Raw genomic sequence first — 20,880 nt, forward strand, 5'->3', positions numbered from 1 at the left:
CACTGCAATGAAGTTACTGTGAAACTCCCCTACTTACCACACTCCAGCGCCTGCTCGGATACACTGGGGGAGAATTCAGAATGTCTAATTCACCTAACAAGCACGTCGTTTGGGATTTGTGGGAGGAAACTGGAACGCTCGGAGGAAACACTCGCAGACACGGGGACCCAAGCGGGAATTGAACCTGGGACCCTGGTGCTGTGAAGCAACAGTGCTAACCACTGTGCTACCGTGCCACCAATCTTGGAGTGGGAGGGTAAAGATCCAGTTGCTTGGTCCACGTCGGTACCAACGGCGGGTAAAACAAAGATAGAGGTTCTGCTGAAGGAATATGAGCAGCTAGGAGCTAAATTAAAAAGCAGAACCAAAAAGGTGGTTATCTCCAGATTACTACTTGAGCCACGAGCTAATTGGCACAGGATCAATAAGATTAAAGAGGTAAATGTGTGGCTCAAAGGTTGGTGTGGGAGAAATGAGTTTGAATTCATGGGACATTGGCACCAGCACTAGTGAAGGAAGGAGATGTTCCGATGGGATGGTCTTCACCTGAAACATGCTGGAACCAGAGTCCTGGTGAATTGCGTAACTAGGGCTGTAGACAGGGCTTTAAAATAAATTGTGGGAGGAGGGTTCAGTTGCATGGAAAATTAGAAAATCAAAGTTAAAGGAGAAGGCGGGTGTGCAGGTTAATGATGAGGACTTTACTAGTTAAAGGGGCTGAGGGCTCAGGGAAGCTTAGTAAAGTTTCCAGAACATGTAATAGAACAGAGAGTATAGAAAGTGGCAGGAATCTAACTTAAGGCACAGCAAAAAGGGAACAACTATGAGAAGGGGGGCGGTCAACACAGGACTGAGAGTGTTGTACCTAAATGCGCGTAATATACGAAACAAGGTAAACTGCTTGCGCACATTGAAATTGGCAGGTACGATGCTATGGTCATCACAGAGACGTGGCTGCAATGCGATCAGGGTTAAGATCTAAATATCCAAGGATATGTGTCCTATCGAAAGGACTGAAAGAATGGCTGAGGGGACGGAGTTGCTTGTTATTAAGGAATTAAATTAAATTGATAGAAAGAAGTGAAAGAGGATCAGAAGGCATAGAATCTGTGGGTAGAATTGAGGAATTGCAAAGGAAAAAAGACCCTGATGGGAGTTGTGAACAGGTCCCTCAGCAGTAGTCAGGATGTGGGGCAGAAAATATACCAGGAGGTAGAAAAGACATATAAAAAAGGCAATATTACAGTAATCATGGGGACCTCAATATGCAGTTGGACTGGGAATCAGGTTTGTAGAAGACCCCGAGAAAAGGGATTTGTGGGCAACTTGTGGTGGAGCCCACTAGGGAACAGGCAATTCTGGATTTGGTGATGTGTAATGAGGCAGACTTGATTAGGGAACTTAAGGTGAAGGAGCCCTTATGAGGCAGTGACCACAATATGATACAGTTTACCCTGCTGTTTGAGAGGGAATCAGATGTAACTGTTTTACAATTGAGTAAAGGTAACTACAAAGACATGAGGGAGGAGCGGGCCAGAGTGATTGGAAGGGGAGCCTATCATGGAAGACAGTGAAACAGCAATGGCAGGGAGTTTTGGGGGTTATTCGGGAGGCACAACAGAAATTCATCCCAAGGAGGAGGAACTGCTAAGGGGAGGAGAAGGCAACTATGGCTGACAAGGGAAATCAAGGACAGCATAAAAGTAAAGGAAAAAACATATAATGTGGTGAAGATTAGTGGGAAGCCAGAAGATTGGGAAGCCTTTAAAAGCCAGCAGAGGAGAATTGAAAAAGAAATAAGTGGTGAGAAGATGAAATAACTAGTAATATAAAAGAAGATTGCAAGAGTTTTTCGATATATAAAAGGTAAGAGAAAGACAAGAATGGACATTGGATCACTGGAAAGTGAGGCTGAAGAAGTAGTAATAGGGACCAAAGAAATGGAAGAAAAACTGAATAGGTACTTTTCTTCAGTCTTCATGGTGGAAGACAGCAGTGGCATGCCAGAACTTCCATGAGAGTCAGGGGGCAGAGGTGAGTGGAGTGGCCATCACAAAGGAGAAGGTGCTGGGGAAACAAAGGTCTGAAGGTGGATAAATCACCCGGGCTAGATGGACTACACCCCAAGGTTCTGAAGGAAATAGCTGAGGAAATTGTGCAGGCATTGGTGGTGATCTTACAGGAATCACAGGAGGCAGGGAGGATCCCAGAGGACTGGAAAATGGTGAATGTAACATCCCGTTTAAGAAGAGAGGGAGGCAGAAGATGGGAAATTAGAGGCCGATTAGCCTGACTTCGGTCATTGGTAAGATGTCTATTATTAAGGATGAGATTGCAGAGTACTTGGAAGTGCATGGTAAAATAGGACTTAGTAAGCATGTGTTTCGTCAAGGCGAGGTCATGCCTGACAAATCTGTGAGAATTCTTTAAGGAGGTAACGAGGAAGTTAGACAAAGGAGAACAAGTGGTCGTGATCTATTTGGATTTCGAGAAGGCCTTTGACAAGGTGCCGTACAGGAGATTGCTAAATAAGGGAAGAGCCCATCGTGTTAGGGGCAAGGTACTGGCATGGATAGAGGATTGGCTGACTGGCAGAAGGCAGAGAGTGGGGATAAAGAAGTATTTTTCAGGATGGTAGCCAGTGACTAGTGGTGTTCCTCAGGGGTCAGTGTTGGGACCATTACTATTCACAATATACATTAACGATCTGGAAGATCTGAGGGCATTGTTGCTAAGTTTGCAGATGATGCAAAGACATGTAGAGGGACAGGCAGTGTTGAGGAAGCAGGGAGGCTGTAGAAGGACCTGGACAGGCTTGGAGAGTGTGCAAAAAGTGGCAGATGGAATACAATGTGGAAAAGTGTGAGGTTATGCACCTTGATAGGAAGAATAGAGGCATAGACTATTTTCTAAATGGGAAAAGGCTTCAGAAATCAGAAGCACAAAGGGACTTCAGAGACCTACTTAAGGATTCTCTTAAGTAGTAAGGTTAACATGCAGGTTCAGTTGACAGTTAGGAAGGCAAATTCAATGTACCTATTCATGTTAAGAGAGCTAAAACACAAGAGCAGAGATGTACTGCTGAGGCTGTATAAGGCTCTGGTCTGGAATATTGTAAGCACTTTTGGGCCCCGTATCTAAGGAAGGATATGCTGGCCTTGTGAGCGCCCAGAGGAGGTTCATAAGAATGATCCCCGGAATGAAGGACTTAGCATATGAGGAGCGGTTGAGGAATCTGGGTCTGTACTCGATGGAGTTTAGAAGGATGAGGGGGGGATCTGATTGAAACTTAAAGAATACTGAGAGGCCTAGATATACTGGACGCGCAGAGGATGTTTCTATTAGTAGGAGAAACCGGAACCCGAGGACACACACTCAGACTGAAGGGATGATCTTTTAAAACAGAGGTGAGAAGGAACGTTTTCAGCCAGAGGGTGGTGAATCTGTGGAACTTATTGCCGCAGAAGGCTGTGGAGGCCAAGTCACTGAGTATCTTTAAGACAGAGATAGATAGGTTCTTGATTAATAAGGGGATCAGGGGTTAGGGGGAGAAAGCAGAAGAATGGGGATGAGAAACATATCAGCCATGATTGAATGGCGGAGCAGACTCGATGGACCGAATGGCCTAATTCTGCTCCCATATCTTATGGACTTATTGAGTTTGCTGCATTATATGCAAATTAGATTGAAAGTATATTATGGAAATTGGAATGTAAAACTGTATGTTATGATGTAATTTTGAAATTATGCTATTGTAGGAAATTTCTGTTCAATATCTCAATAAACATTGCTTTGTGCTTTCAAAAAAAATTAAACTTTGGTTCATGAACCTTATAAAATAGTTGTTGAAAAAAGAATGAGGCTGGAGTGTGCTACTCATTTCTAACTCAGTGCAAACTGAAGACCAATCTCCTGCCTGTCAAAGCACTGTAGGTTGGAAGTATGGGGAATGGGTGCGTAGGATATTTTTCAAGTGCAGTAACAGGACCTTATTTTCTAAAGGCCATTCTAAAGATTTCTTGGTGTTGATACAAAATTGCAATGATCAACTCAAATTTAGGAAGCTGTCAGTGGGACCATTCAAAATAGGCCTTCTCATTCTCATCTTTGCTTTGGTGCTGATAAATTCCCTATGCAAAGAGGAAATGGGGTGATTATGGGAGCAAAGATCAATTAACAGTTTAGGGATGATCCCACCTATGTTAATGCACAATGTACTATTATGCTCATAATGGGCTAAATGTTCTGCTCCTCAACGCGAGCTGCGATCAGTGGAGAATCGAGCATCTGACCAAAATCGAGGTTCGTGCCCTGCGCCGAATCGAATGCCATGCTCTGGTCCCTCGCTGGTTGCAATAACTAGGTTTGCGTCCTGCGCCGCTGGTGGCATGCAAAACAAGCATTTACACTCATTTACATGTTATTAGCGGGTTGGACCCAATATGTTCCGGCCTTTGCAATTCTACGCCCCTCATAGGAAGTCATGTGGGCATGGTTTGCTACAGGTATTTACAAGCTGGGACTGGGCGCCATGGCTGCTGAGGGAGAGAGAGAAAGTAAGCAAACTTTTAAAAACTGTTTAAAAATTGTATCACTTGCTGGGAGGTGGCTGCCAGGGCAGTGGGGAGTAGCAGGGAGTGACTTGGTGACAGCACCGTGGATTTGGGGTGTCTCCCCTCGGGAGTGCGGTGGCCTGGCTCAGGCTGCCATTGCTGCACCCACTTGGTACAGGTTACAGGCCCCTGGCGACTCACTCTGCTGACTGCTATCCATATATCCGCTGGTCCACCCTTATGGAAACTCTCAGGCCCCAGCTGACCCATCAGTGGGATGGGTGTGGTCAAACTCAATCAGTGGCCCACCAGGTGCTGGCACCCAGTGCACTCGTCAGAAGCAGTTCCCCACTGCAGAGGAAACAGGTGAATAGCAGAGCTCCCCCCAAACAAAGGACACATGCACCATGGCCGTTGGCACCCTCCCTAGCACAGTGTCACTCTCCCTGTCACTGGTGAAGGCCTCTGCGCTATCAGCTAGCCCATTCCGCAGGACCACCAGCTGTGTTCAAGCCCATCGTGTCCACCGTGCTCCTATTCTCATCCGAACTCTTCCAGGAGCTGCATGATTGCTTTCAGGCCATTCTCTGGGTCTCAGATGTAGAGGAGCAGGTCATCAGCACAGATTGAGACCCTTCTCTGGCCCCTCTTTCGAGGACCTTCCAGCTTTTCGGGTCTCGTAGAGCGATTGCCAGGGGTTCAATTGCTAGGGCGAACAGGAGCAGGGACAGTGGGCATCTCTGCCGTATGCCTTTGTGCAACTGGAAGTATTCAGAGCTGGCGGTGTCGGTCTGCACGCTCCCCTGGGGGGCACTGTACAGGAGTTTCGCCCACGAGATGAACCCTGCTCCTTGCCCAAACTGCTCCAGTACCTCAAAGAGGTAGAGGTATTACAGATAGGAGATTTTGTGGGAGCGTGAGAGACTCACGTTTGGTATGTTGCCTCCCAGGTGCAAGGGTACGTGATGTCTCGGATTGTGTTTTCCGGGTCCTTAGGGGGGAGGGGGAGCAGCCCCAAGTCGTGGTCCACATTGGCACTAACGACATAGGTAGGAAAGGGGACAAGGATGTCAGGCAGGCTTTCAGGGAGCTAGGATGGAAGCTCAGAACTAGAACAAACAGAGTTGTTATCTCTGGGTTGTTGCCCGTGCCACGTGATAGTGAGATGAGGAATAGGGAGAGAGAGCATTTAAACACGTGGCTACAGGGATGGTGCAGGCGGGAGGGATTCAGATTTCTGGATAACTGGGGCTCTTTCTGGGGAAGGTGGGACCTCTACAGACAGGATGGTCTACATCTGAACCTGAGGGGCACAAATATCCTGGGGGGGAGATTTGTTAGTGCTCTTTGGAGGGGTTTAAACTAATGCAGCAGGGGCATGGGAACCTGGATTGTAGTTTTAGGGTAAGGGAGAATGAGAGTATAGAGGTCAGGAGCACAGATTTGACGTCGCAGGAGGGGGCCAGTGTTCAGGTAGGTGGTTTGAAGTGTGTCTACTTCAATGCCAGGAGTATACGAAACAAGGTAGGGGAACTGGCAGCATGGGTTGGTACCTGGGATTTCGATGTTGTGGCCATTTCGGAGACATGGATAGAGCAGGGACAGGAATGGATGTTGCAGGTTCCGGGGTTTAGGTGTTTTAGTAAGCTCAGAGAAGGAGGCAAAAGAGGGGGAGGTGTGGCGCTGCTAGTCAAGAGCAGTATTACGGTGGTGGAGAGGATGCTAGATGGGGACTCTTCTTCCGAGGTAGTATGGGCTGAAGTTAGAAACAGGAAAGGAGAGGTCACCCTGTTGGGAGTTTTTTATAGGCCTCCTAATAGTTCTAGGGATGTAGAGGAAAGGATGGCAAAGATGATTCTGGTTAAGAGCGAAAGTAACAGGGTAGTTATTATGGGAGACTTTAACTTTCCAAATATTGACTGGAAAAGATATAGTTTGAGTACAATAGATGGGTTGTTTTTTGTACAGTGTGTGCAGGAGGGTTTCCTGAAACAATATGTTGACAGGCCAACTAGAGGCGAGGCCACGTTGGATTTGGTTTTGGGTAATGAACCAGGCCAGGTGTTGGATTTGGAGGTAGGAGAGCACTTTGGGGACAGTGACCACAATTCGGTGACGTTTACGTTAATGATGGAAAGGGATAAGTATACACCGCAGGGCAAGAGTTATAGCTGGGGGAAGGGCAATTATGATGCCATTAGACGTGACTTGGGGGGGATAAGGTGGAGAAGTAGGCTGCAAGTGTTGGGCACACTGGATAAGTGGGGCTTGTTCAAGGATCAGCTACTGCGTGTTCTTGATAAGTATGTACCGGTCAGGCAGGGAGGAAAGCGTCGAGCGAGGGAACCGTGGTTTACCAAGGAAGTGGAATCTCTTGTTAAGAGGAAGAAGGAGGCCTATGTGAAGATGAGGTGTGAAGTTTCAGTTGGGGCGATGGATAGTTACAAGGTAGCGAGGAAGGATCTAAAGAGACAGCTAAGACGAGCAAGGAGGGGACATGAGAAGTATTTGGCAGGAAGGATCAAGGAAAACCCAAAAGCTTTCTATAGGTATGTCAGGAATAAGCGAATGACTAGGGAAAGAGTAGGACCAGTCAAGGACAGGGATGGGAAATTGTGTGTGGAGTCTGAAGAGATAGGCGAGATACTAAATGAATATTTTTCGTCAGTATTCACTCAGGAAAAAGATAATGTTGTGGAGGAGAATGCTGAGCCCCAGGCTAATAGAATAGATGGCATTGAGGTACGTAGGGAAGAGGTGTTGGCAATTCTGGACAGGCTGAAAATAGATAAGTTCCCGGGACCTGATGGGATTTATCCTAGATTCTCTGGGAGGCCAGGGAAGAGATTGCTGGACCTTTGGCTTTGATTTTTATGTCATCATTGGCTACAGGAATAGTGCCAGAGGACTGGAGGACAGCAAATGTGGTCCCTTTGTTCAAAAAGGGGAGCAGAGACAACCCGGGCAACTATAGACCGGTGAGCCTCACGTCTGTAGTGGGTAAAGTCTTGGAGGGGATTATAAGAGACAAGATTTATAATCATCTAGATAGGAATAATATGATCAGGGATAGTCAGCATGGCTTTGTGAAGGGTAGGTCATGCCTCACAAACCTTATTGAGTTCTTTGAGAAGGTGACTGAACAGGTAGATGAGGGTAGAGCAGTTGATGTGGTGTATATGGATTTCAGCAAAGCGTTTGATAAGGTTCCCCACGGTAGGCTATTGCAGAAAATACGGAGGCTGGGGATTGAGGGTGATTTAGAGATGTGGATCAGAAATTGGCTAGCTGAAAGAAGACAGAGGGTGGTGGTTGATGGGAAATGTTCAGAATGGAGTACAGTCACAAGTGGAGTACCACAAGGATCTGTTCTGGGGTCGTTGCTGTTTGTCATTTTTATCAATGACCTAGAGGAAGGCGCAGAAGGGTGGGTGAGTAAATTTGCAGACGATACTAAAGTCGGTGGTGTTGTCGACAGTGTGGAAGGATGTAGCAGGTTACAGAGGGATATAGATAAGCTGCAGAGCTGGGCTGAGAGGTGGCAAATGGAGTTTAATGTAGAGAAGTGTGAGGTGATTCACTTTGGAAGGAATAACAGGAATGCGGAATATTTGGCTAATGGTAAAGTTCTTGAAAGTGTGGATGAGCAGAGGGATCTAGGTGTCCATGTACATAGATCCCTGAAAGTTGCCACCCAGGTTGATAGGGTTGTGAAGAAGGCCTATGGAGTGTTGGCCTTTATTGGTAGAGGGATTGAGTTCCGGAGTCGGGAGGTCATGTTGCAGCTGTACAGAACTCTGGTCCGGCCGCATTTGGAGTATTGCGTACAGTTCTGGTCACCGCATTATAGGAAGGACGTGGAGGCTTTGGAGCGGGTGCAGAGGAGATTTACCAGGATGTTGCCTGGTATGGAGGGAAAATCTTATGAGGAAAGGCTGATGGACTTGAGGTTGTTTTCGTTGGAGAGAAGAAGGTTAAGAGGAGACTTAATAGAGGCATACAAAATGATCAGGGGGTTGGATAGGGTGGACAGTGAGAGCCTTCTCCCGTGGATGGAAATGGCTGGCACGAGGGGACATTTGCCGGTACTACCATTGCACCATCCAGGACACCGCTGACCATGACGTACCGGCCCCCTTGGTCCGTAACCATCTTTGTCTCAGTGAACCTTGTCCTCTTACTAATCAATATGGCTACTCCCCTAGCCCTCCTCCCATAACTTGAATGGTTTGTCTGTCCCACCCAGCTCTTTGTTACCCGCAGTCGGTCCTTCTCCCTCAGGTGTGTCACCTGCAGGACGATTATGTCGGCTTTCAGACTTCTTAAGTGGGCGAAGACTCTGGACTTTTTCACTGGGCCGTTGAGTGCCCTGACATTCCAGGTGATAATCCTGGTGGGGGGTTTCTGTCCCCTGTTCCTGCGGGATCAACCATACTTACCCGGTGGACACATCCCTGCACTCCGGGGTTTCCCTTTGTTAGGGGCCGTCCAAAATGGCCGCGGTCACCATTCTCACCTTGAGGCCGAGCCCCTGCGCTCCAGGGTTTCCCTTTGTCCAGTGGGCTCCCAACATGGTCGGCAACTATATGTACGCCACGTGGGTGCACCCCTGCACTCCGGGGTTTCCGTTTGTTTAGGGATCCGCCAAGGTGGCTGCTTGCGGGGCCATCTTGTTTCTGGTTGGGAGGAGAGCCACCTGATGTGCATCTGCTCAGCAAATCACCGTCACTGGAAGTCTCCACGGATGCCCTCTTTGCCTGCGCAGTGGACTATATCACCTTCAATTTGGACTAAGCCCTCCAGATGCCTGGGCAGCGGGATTTGCTGTCATAACTGGCATGCCCCAGGTCCAGCTGACAAGACTTACCCGCTGAAGTGGTGGTTATTGGTGCCAACCCATTGGTGCCAGCCCAGAGGCCCCAGACCGAGGTGGAGAACTATTCCACTGATGCCCACGCAGAAACCAGGAGCGTCATCGGGCAATACTTCTGCGTCCTAAAGATGCGGTTCCAGTGCCTGGACCTCTCTGGTGGTGCGCTCCAATATAGCCCCAGGAGGGTGTCCAAAATCGTGGTTGCCTGCTGCGTCCTTCATAATATCGCGCAGCAGGTGAGTGATATGCTGGAGGAGGAGGAAGAACGACAGGCCTCTTCGGGTGAGGAGGGCGTCCAGGACGATTGGGCACAGAATGTGGGCTGGCATGGCAGGCCACCCAGCATGTGCTTCAAGACCACCACTCGCGAAAAAACCTAATCACTACCCGATTTTCAAACTAAGAGGCCTGGCCATCAGAAGCTCCGCTACCCAGTCTCACCTCTCCATACTCTCCCAAACCCGCTGCCCCTTTCAAGTTGTGCCCCCTTCCCCACGGCCAGTTACATCCCTTCCCTCCTCCCTTCACTCCATCTCAACACCCCAGCTCCCTCTCCCCACTCTGAGGGTGCCACCAACATCACAACAGAGTGTTGGCCCTTGGTTGGCAGTATCAGCGGGTTTTGTCCACTGGACAGAAGATGATGATGACTCGCTGTGAGATGAGCTCTGGTGCTCCTCATTGTTACTCCTGCCTTCCGAATTCTCTGTCTGCCCGGTTGATCCCTGCATCTGTCTTGGCCATTCCATCTCACTAGCCCACATTATTTGTGGGGGTGGGGGTGTTATAAAGATGGTGAGTGGTAATGGGTCACTCACAGGGTAAGCTATCCTACAAGGCGGCCTTACACGCCTGGCCCTGTTCCCTGCTGCCTCTGAGGGTGACCCCAGGTGGAACATCCAATTGTCCTGGGGGCCCTGCCCAATGCCATGTTCCAGCACCCACACCTCACACCACCGACCCCCTCACACCCTTCAGACAGAGGATTGAGGCAGGTCACAGTTTTGGTGCAAAGGTGCTTAATCATGACCATTTATAGTATTGTGCCCTAATCCCTACCGTTAACCTATGGCTGCACTCGTGCCAACTTAACTGGGTCTAACTTTATATAGAGAACATAGAACATACAGTGCAGAAGGAGGCCATTTGGCCCATCGAGTCTGCACCGACCCACTTAAGTCCTCACTTCCACCCCATCCCCGTAACCCAATAACCCCACCTAACCTTTTGAGACACTAAGGGCAATTTAGCATGGCCAACCCACCTAACCTGCACGTCTTTGGACTGTGGGAGGAAACCGGAGCACCCGGAGGAAACCCACGCAGACACGGGGAGAACGTGCAGACTCCGCACAGACAGTGACCCAGCGGGCAATCAAACCTGGGACCCTGGCGCTGTGAAGCCAAGTGCTATCCACTGTGCTACCGTGCTGCACAATTATCTTACATGGCCTACCATTCCTCTAGGTGTGACCCTAGGTGTGACCCAGGACAGCACATCAGATGTGGAGGATGCCTGCTGCGTACCTCGCCCTCTGACCTGAGATGCTTTTGGCGGCTGTCCTCTGGAGGGCCTGTACCTGTTTGACCCGGCTGACTTTTGGATGTCAACGGTGACGAGGTGCAACACAGTTCTGCCGCTGCCCATCAGATGTGCCAATGTCAGGAGGGGGGGAATTCAGAAGCGATGAGGTGTTCCAGCAAATCCCCTACGGGAGTCACTGGCATGGGCCCCATCACTTCCTCCTCTCCTGGGATGGTCCCCGGTTTCTCTTTGGGGTGCAGGTGAGGCAGGAGTGAACTCTGGAGGCTCCACCGCCACCTAAAGCTGCCGTCCTGGATGTCCGCTCTTGTCTCAACCAGGATCTTGATGCCCTCTGCACTGAAACTGGGACATGTCCCTTTCTATCTCAGTCATGTTTCTCTGTGCCTGGCCCAGGTCAGTCAGCACCTGGCCAATGCTCTCGACACCCTCAGCCATGATCCTTCGTGACTGGGCCAAAATCTGGCGTGCCGCATCAATTTCCATGTGGCTGCCTGTGACTGAGCTCCCCTGTCTGGACCTCGGCCATCGACCACACAGTGTACCCCAGGCCTTGGACGTCTTGACCCATACCTGTGACTTTTTCACCCAAGGCTTTCACCGCGGTTGCCACCCATTCAATGTTGACCTAGGTGCCACGCATCGTTGGCACCGTCTCCTGCTCTTGAAGGCAGTTGGACTCCTCCAGCTGTGCCTGCAGTCACTGAAAGGATGTTGACACTCCTTTGTGTAAGCCCTGGCTCTGTGTCTGCAACTCTATCAGTGATGGGATCATCCTTTTCAGAAGTGATACACCTGTCTGGACTACAGCTGTTTCCTGGGATCAGGTAACCCACAGACTGCCCACTCCCTCAGGAGTCGCTCCCTCCACCTGATATGCTGAACCTGACGTGCGCACCGGATGGTGACCTAGGAGCCTCTTCACTAAAATGACCCACTGAGATAATAGTATTTGGGTTAATGGTGAATGCAGTGACGAGAGGCTGGTGTCGGCCCTGGACTGGTCCTCTGGTGTGTGTTGGAATTGTGGGTGGGGGGTGCGAGGTATCCCAGACGAGTCTGCTTTGTCTGTTGGTGATCCTGCAAGACAAAAGACAAGACACAGTATGAGATCTCGGGAAGGAATGGTCTGGGGGACAGGAATGACTCACTTGCTATCGGGACATCACTTTACACTAGGGGGCTTACTTGGTTGTCCCATTCAGACCCATTGTGGGCAGCACGGTAGCCCAAGTGGATAGCACTGTGGCTTCACAGCGCCAGGGTCCCAAGTTTGATTCCCCGCTGGGTTACTGTCTGTGCGGAGTTTGCACATTCTCCCCGTGTCTGTGTGGGTTTCCTCCGGGTGCTCCGGTTTCCTCCCACAGTCCAAAGACGTGCAGGTTAGGTGGATTGGCCATAATAAATTGCCCTTAATGACTAAAAAGGTTAGGAGGGATTATTGGGTTACGGGGATAGGGTGGAAGTGAGGGCTTAAAAAATGGGTCGGTGCAGACTTGATGGGCCGAATGGCCTCCTTCTGCACTGTATGTTCTAATACTAATACTAAAGACCTCCGCCTCAGAGATAGTCTTCCCTTCCATCTCACCGGCTAGCACTATCTGCACGGCAGGGGTGAGAGCCCTGAGGTGCTGTCTCTCCCCCTCCAGTTTTCTCCTGCCGATTATGGGCCGTCTTTTCATCGGGGATACATAAAGGACATGGTGAGACACATGGGGGGGTCTGTAGCTGGTGGCATGTGTGTCAAGCACCTGGTCAAAGAGGACAGTGCAGATGTTGGGGTTTGCTGCAGGGTGGGATGTGAGGTAGATGTGGGCAGATGGGTTTTGATTGGCCTTAGGGCGGTAGGGTGGCTGAGGAGTGAGGGACAGGAATGATGCCAGGGGCACAGAGGTGGTGACTCACCCGAGCTTGACCTAAGGAGGTCATTCATCTTTTTCCGATGCTGCAAGTCAGTCCACCTGATGAAGCCCACAGCACTCGCCGCCTCTGCCACCACCGCCTAGGCCCGTGAGCGATAGCCTCCAGCCCACCTCTCTCCCATTGCATCCAGCATTCGATCCAACTCGGCATCCACAAAGTGAGGTGCTGTTCTCCATGGAGCTATCTTGTTGGCTGGAATGAGTGTGTTTGGGGAGTGGAGTGCTTATAAGCAGCTCCAGTTCGTAAAACTCTCAGTGCCAATTCCGGCCCCAGCGAATCCAATGCCGGCGGGAATGAGAATTGCTCTAGATTCACGTGGGCAGACTACTGGCCCATTAGCATATCCTTAATTGCTCCAGAACAAATGCCCCCAACGGGAACGTAAACTCCATGTCATTCAGTCCCGGCATCAACATTTAGTCTCTCAAATGGAAAATTTCACCCAATGTCTCCTATTCATAATTTATAATAAATATTCTTGAGAACAAGTTATATATGTAAAAAGCTTTGATGCTTTCCAGATATACCAGGGAGGCAGGTGTTCGCTCTCTTGAGAGAAAGATTGGAGCTATTTGTCGTGCAGTGGCTGTAAAAGTGGCAGAAGGTCAACACAAGGTTACAAATTCCAGTAGCACACATGTGGCTGCGAAAGAAGGTGAGCTCACAATTCTTTTTATTCAAGAAAATCATCTTTTTGATCATACAAAAATATTCTGTGACACTTAGATATAAGGAGACCACAAAGGAAGTACTGTTCCCCATAACAGACTAATTGACAAAGTTCATACTCGTGGAAAAGATGGATTATTATGTGACTGAGAGGCAGAGAGTAAATGTAAATGCATGTGAAGAAATGTCAGAGTGGTCAGTGTTAGGGCCACTGCCTGCTGTAAATTATTATTGTTAGAAATGGCTTTAGAGGCAGATGTATTGTTCTATGTGTGCAAGATGGCAGATAATGGGCAAAATTCTCTGCCACCAGTAGATGTGATGGAGAATTGGGCGTCAGGGGAAAATCGGGATCGGCGCCCCCATTTCCGGGGCGCTGGCCCCCCATTGGTGGCGGAATTGAAGTTCGCGTCCATGCGCCAGCAGGAGGATACAAATTACCTACTTCCATCCCTTCAATGGACCAGGCATCATTTTCTCCAGGCCTTTGTGATTCTCCAGTCCTCTGGGCCGGGAATCAGGTTGCTGAGGATCACTTGCTGGTCCTGTCAAGCTTGGCCCTGATGTGTTGGACCTCGCCATGGGCCAAGGGGGTAACTCCTTAAGGAAGTTGCCCTCAAAGTCCATCTGAAGGACATTCCCCCCCCCCCCCCCCCCGGAGACCCCCACAAAGGAGACCTTTCACAAAGACCCTGCTAAATAAAGAGACCATCCCCAAAATAGGGAGACCTCTAAATAGGGAGACCCCCAGAGACGCCCCAAAAAAGAGACCCTTCTCAGAAAGCCCACCCAGGAAAGAGTCCCCTGTCAGGATGCACCCCCCAGAAAAGAGAAATCTGTCAGGTACCTCCCCAGAAAAGAGACCCCTGTCTGGAAGCTAGAGAGCAGTCCAGCCAGAGGCAGTGAAAAAAATTACAGTTGTAACACTCACCTGGGCATACACCTGCTGGCTCAGACAGAAGAAGTATCATGTGTCAATTCCTGGAAAGAGAGAGCAGTGACCTGTGTTTAAATCCCTCAGATCCTAAAGCTGCAAGCCATTTGTTCATTTCCCTCATTGGGCTTTGTTTGACAGCATCCACACACACACAGCTTTAGCCTTGCTTCATTTATCTCCCTTCACGCTTGACTAACTCTGAAGTGTTGAACCTCAATGTTTACAAAGGTCAACCACACCAAAGCGAGTTAAGTGCTGTCAATTTCCAGCTGAACACTTCAAAATCACTCAAGTGTGAAGGGGGGTGATTGGAATGCACTTAACTCTGAAGTGTTTACAAACATTGTGGTTAGAGCACTTCAGAGTTACTCATGAATGCAGCTGTGTGTGTGATCCAACTTCCAGACTGCCACCCCCATACTTGGGGTGGGGGGGGGGGGGGTGCAGGGGGTGCAGACCCAGAAGATCCGCAGATGGGATGCTGCTTTGCACAGCAGAGTGGGGGCCACCCCTCGTATTCCTCACCATCCATGAATTTGCATAGCGAAGGATAGTGAATCTCTTCCTGACCTGCACTCCCAGCAATTCACCTGCAGTGGGAGAAAATAGTCTCCCAAACGGAGAATCGTGCCCAATGGTCAAATTAATTGATGCTAACCAATATGCATTCATCTGAACTAATATAGACAAGCTAAATTAGTGAGATGAGAGGTGCAAACTGGACCTCAGCATAATGTAGAATAATGAGATTAGGTGGAATAAGAAAAATTGTATATTACTTATTAAATAACAATATGGTTGAGATAACAGAGCATGAATGAGTTCTGAGAGTTTTGGTGGATAACATTTCTAGTTCACTGTCTTTGGCAGTGACGGAAACAAATAAAATCTTAGGACACATACGTACTAAAGGTGTGACTTGCATGTCCAAGGATGTAACATTGAAAATATATGTGGTCTTGGTGAGGCTACACTGGTTGCTGTGTTCAGTTATGGTTTCATTACTGTGGAAAAGAAGGGTTTTAGAACTGATTGCTAAACTGAGGAAAAAGTGTCTACTTTGAGACCTTTTTCTTGGGAGAAGAGAAATATGACGAATTTAGATTCGGGAAAATTCTTATTGAGCTCAGGATTTGCGATGCAGGCAAATAGCATAAAGTTAAGGGCGAAAAAGGACGTTTTGACAACTTTTTTGAAAGGGAGCAGTAGAATTGTGGAACCAAATAATCATAATCTTTATTGTCACAAGTAGGCTTACATTAACAGTGCAATTAAGTTACTGTGAAAAACCCCTAGTCGTCACATTCCGGCACCTGTTCAGGTACACAATAAAAATCATTCAAAAAATGTCAGAGTCCAATCAGAAAATAAGTCAACAATCTATTAATTCTAGGGCCACAATAAAGAACAGATTGGGTAGGGTAAAAAAAAGTTGTCTCCTATCCCATGCCAAGGTTGCATTAAGAAAACCTTAGTGTAAACTGTCACAGTCAGAATGTAGGAAGAAAAAATGAAAATGAGATAGTTCTAGGGACAATCTGTTCAATGCAGATTAACATAAAATAATACATGATGAAATTATTTTATAGAATCAGGTGAATTGATAATTGAAGGCATTTAATGGTTGCCACCAGGATTTGTACAGATTTAATTCCCACATTGTGATAGAAGCTCCCTGAAGTACTTAAAACATGCTGATCCCGTTAAGTTCGATCACGCTTATTACAATCCCAGACCATACCCCAACCTTGGCTAGGAAACTGGACCGAACCCCCAATATTTTATTTTAATTTTGTAAGACTGTGAGGAAAGGATACTTTGCTCCAGGAGTGATTGTACAAAGAATTTTTTTTTAAAAATGTTATTTACTAACACAGTATTAAAATCTTTAACATCACACCTGAAAATTGCTTGCAATTACCCCATGACCAATACTGCCCAACACATTGAATACAATACCCTTACTTGCTATCTTTATTCCCACCTAAACAACAAGGAAATAAACAATCTCTGCTCTCAATCCACCTTAAATACCAATGGCACAGGGTAATACTTGCTTTACAGAGTTATTCTTTGAGAATTTGATCTCTTGACGCTGCTTTACAGAACAGATCTGACTCAGGTCTGAACCCCTGCAGAAACTCTGGCTGAATGTCTTCAAAAGCTGTCTCAACTAGCTTGTTTCATTTCCCTCTTGTCCTCAGACAAGTCTGCACTGCTTTAAATACAGTTAATCTCTTTTAACTAATCTACAGTGAGAACAAACTGCCTTACTTTGTTTTGGTAATAATAATATTTACAAGTAGGCTTACATTAACACTGCAATGAAGTTACTGTGAAAATCCCCCAGTCTCCACACTATGGCACCTGTTTGGGTATACTGAGGGAGAATTCAGAATGTTCAATTCACCTAAAGGGCACTTCTTTCGGGACTTGTGGGAGGAAACCAGAGAACCCGGAGGAAACCCACGTAGACACGGGCAGAATGTGCAGACTCCACACAGACAGTGACCCAAGCTGGGAATCAAACCCAGGTCCCTGGCGCGGTGAAGCAACAGTACTAACCACTGTGCTACCGTGCCACCCAGGCTTCAGCCAGATCAGAACTCAACTGAAAATGCTTTCTCAAAATGCCTGATGCCATAGCTCCTCCCAGCAATGACCTCATCTCACCAAGCTGAAAGCGAATTAACATCCCCGTCAATTGCCATACTTTCAAGTTTGGTATCATGGCAGATTTTGAAGTTTTACTCTGTATTTCAATATCCAAGTCATTTATATGCAAAAACAGTCGTCCTAGCTGGGAGCATCACTGCCTACCCTTCTCTGTCTCAAAAACAACTATTTGCCGTCACTCACTTTTATTTGTCCTTAAGCCAATTTCTTTTATTCAAGTTGATGCAACCTCTTCAATTCCATGAGCCTCAATTTTGTTTTCTTTTGTGTGGTGCTTTGTAACATGCCTTTTTAAAATTCATAATGGCGACAACCATTTAATTCCCGTAATCAACATTTTTCTGTTACTTCGTTAAAGTCTTGTGCTACCTTTTTTTATAGGAATAATGTAAACTTACCGGCCCCATCCCTAACCTGGTTTTTCTTATTTATATGCTTTGAGAATACTTTACATTATTTTTATATTCCTTGACCATTTATTTCCGTACTTTCTGATTGATTTTCTAATTGTTTTGTTGACTTCTATCCAAATCTTTTTGTTTTCGTCAACCATTCCTTTATCGTTCATGTTACATAAGGACTTCTTCAAGGAGATACCAGAGGGCATCCTTTTCATTTATCATCATGTTAGACTGTAATGAGAAAAACAGCAGACTGTAAGAAAAGCAAATGTGATTTTATCACCCTGATGAAAAAAGAGACAATCAAAAAAATTGCCTCTTTTAGTTACAAATTTCCCCTGCTTTCTTTATTCATCCATGATGTGTTACTACTGACCTTATTCTTCTAAGCTTCTTTACTGTTAAAATTATATTTGATTGTCCTGTGAAACTAGTACAACTCTTACAGCATATGCAAATAGTGTGGTAATGTTGTTGTTCCATGTGAAAGTTATGGATTTGAACACTGGGAGGATTTCATTGTTGAGAAAGTGCTTTGTAAATTTGAGTTTTATTTAAAACACTGTATCTGGCCGTGAAAATTTCAGTATCACTCTTTCTTCCCCGAACATCAACATGACTGATACTTTGATAGATTGTGAAATCTGCGAGAAAATTTGTTGCAACAATATCCAAAATATTGATTAGATTTGTTCCCCAAATCAATTCAGTGCGATAATTTGACATGTCAGTATATTAAATTTCAGCCTTTTACACGCTAATTCCACCAACAGCAGAAAACAGCTCTCAATGCCTGCTAGTATTAATATTTGAAATACATCGTACTTTTCTAATTTTCTTTAAACTTGAAGTCAGAAAAAACATTGTTATTATTGCACAGCTGTGGGAGAGTTTGTTTTCGATCAGAGGTCTTTTAGGTTTTTCCCAGTCTGAGTTTCTGCGAATGAGTGCAGGTCAACCAGCTTATTTTAGGAATTGATTTAGAAGTGTAGAGACAGTTGCGCACAATGGAGCACTTTTGGACATTACACTGATTATCAGTGTAATTCAATATTTAGCTTAATCCAGATAGCAACCCCTTGGTTGCAAATGCCGTTTAAGGTTCCATGGTTTGAGGTGTGTTTAGTTTTCAGTTATTTGTTTATCAGTGAAAAATAGCAATCAAAATCATTTTGAGGTTTATTATGCGGGCTCTTTAATTTTCAGTTTTTGTATTAGTGTTGGAAATTGTCCAGCCTCCATAGCCTCCTAATTAGACTTTGTAATTTCATTGAGATAAGTTAAGGAGGTAAATTGAGTTTTGATTTTGTCATTGTTTTGAGAACTTTTTTGTATTCTGTGCATATTTTAATGTTTTCCTTCATAAGTGAATGCAGTTTCCTCGGCTTGCAACTAGCTATCTTTATTTTACCAAATGTCTGATGTTTATGCTAGCACGCAGAAGTACATTTTGATATGCTTCTGTATTTGGAAAAATAACTTTTTTATTTCTACAATGCTTCTTATAGACTTGGAAAAAGGATGAAGCTATTAATTTGCTACTATTGGATATAATTATTGAGCTTAATGATAATGCTTCGATAGAGAGGAAATTGAGAAGTGTGAAACAGAAGACATAGGCCGGGATTCTCCATATCCTGCCGCTGCAATCAAGAATTCTGATTGGATGGAGAATGGGGTATCTGCTGAAAATGGGATCAGTGCCAGGCAGCAGATCTGTCTCCAGTCTCCGCTCCCACGCTGCCTGTAGCTGGCTACCCGCCCTCTGCCAGCAGGTAAATATAAATTGCTGATCTGCATGTATGAGTATGCAATTAACAGGCTGGAAGCCTGATTCTTCTACCCCCAGCGTGTTGCTTGGATCCCCACAGCGGGAAATCCACCAGGCGGACTTTGGTGTAATTATGGCCAAGCGCAGCCCTGGCATGGTGGACCCTGATGGGGGGTCAAGGGGGTCGATCCATAGCTAATGTGCCCCGCTGCCAAGTTGCAGAGGGGGAGGCCCCCCAAGGGTCTTGGAGGCTGGATGGGCTGTGGCTAAGGGACTGACCCCTGGATCCTCCCCCGGGTTGGGAGACCCGCGTCAGGACTGTCCTTTCCAGCCCTGGACAACCTGAAGATCACTCTTGGCATGGTGATCTCAGGCAGCCCTCTGCTCAACAACATCCTCCTGGTCTGATTTTTTAAACTCTGAAGTGGCTTCCTCACCCTGAGCTGCTCTGCCAGACAGCTGAAGATCTGTCCAGGCAGTCCAGTGAGGAATCAGTGCAGGAACACTTTCCCTTTCCTAACATATGCCCCCTCTGCCCTTTGCCTTTAAAACTGCTGCTTTTTGAAGTGTCAGAGGCTGCCTCAAAAGTCTAGAACACTTGAAAGGGCTTCAACTAGCCTGAGATCCTTTGAAAAACTAAACATCCATTCAATTTCACAGAGCAATACAATTCACTAGCCTGTGATTGACAATGATTCAGACACAGCTGCTGGAGGTTTGTTTATTTATCTTTCCCTTTGCACTTGAATGCATCTCAAGTACCCTGCTTTGAAGCTAACCACAATATTCATAAACAGTCTTGCTATTATTGCTGGATTTGCATTGTGGGCGGGGGAGCGGGACCTGCCACTGGACACTTGGATCGGGCCATCCGCTCAATATAGCGACCTGATATCGGCATTTGGATGGAAACCAGTGCGCTTCTGTCACGCATAAATTCTGCATGGCCAAGGACTGTGACCCGTACCTTGATGCTGCACCAACGGCGTCCAGTCCCGATTCTACGCTAGTGGGAGCACTTAGATTCCGGAATGGAGAATCCCAGCCATGGTCTATGGATTGGATTAGCCATATGCTTGAAATCAATTGAAGTTGATTTGACAGCAGAGCTTCAGAAGATTGGAAAGCAATAACTATCAACAGGGGATGTTTTGTTGAATTTTCCTTTCAAAATCAGATTTATTTTCACTCGTTAGTTGCAATGATTTGCCATTCTTTTTTTAAAAAAAATAAAAAAATTTAGAGTACCCAGTTCATATTTTCCAATTAAGGGGCAATTTAGCGTGGCCAATCCACCTAGCTTGCACATTTTTGGGTTGTAGGGGCGAAACCCACACAAACATGGGGAGAATGATTTGCCATTCTTAATTATTTTGTACAGGTGAACTGATTGTTAACAGTCCAAATAGTACATTAGACATGTTGGGGGGCTTTTGCGTGCTTGTTTAGGGGGTTAGGATTGGTGATGGGAACAGGGAATCCTGAAGCAGTCCCAAACTGCAGTTTACTGAGGTGGGATTTTCCATTCCATTGTC

The 20,880-nt window shown here is 46.7% G+C and overlaps 1 protein-coding gene across 1 annotated transcript in view; it reads left to right on the top strand.

Annotated features, from left to right (window-relative positions):
* lonp2 (lon peptidase 2, peroxisomal) overlaps positions 1 to 20,880 on the top strand; it is a 260,350-nt gene that overhangs the window by 113,860 nt on the left and 125,610 nt on the right. The window contains exon 11 of the mRNA XM_072518204.1: positions 13,413 to 13,546. Coding sequence (XP_072374305.1) covers positions 13,413 to 13,546 — 134 coding nt within the window. The remainder of the gene's footprint in view (positions 1 to 13,412; positions 13,547 to 20,880) is intronic.

The sequence above is a fragment of the Scyliorhinus torazame genome, chromosome 10, assembly GCF_047496885.1.
Source record: "Scyliorhinus torazame isolate Kashiwa2021f chromosome 10, sScyTor2.1, whole genome shotgun sequence".
Classification (NCBI taxonomy): Eukaryota; Metazoa; Chordata; class Chondrichthyes; order Carcharhiniformes; family Scyliorhinidae; genus Scyliorhinus; species Scyliorhinus torazame.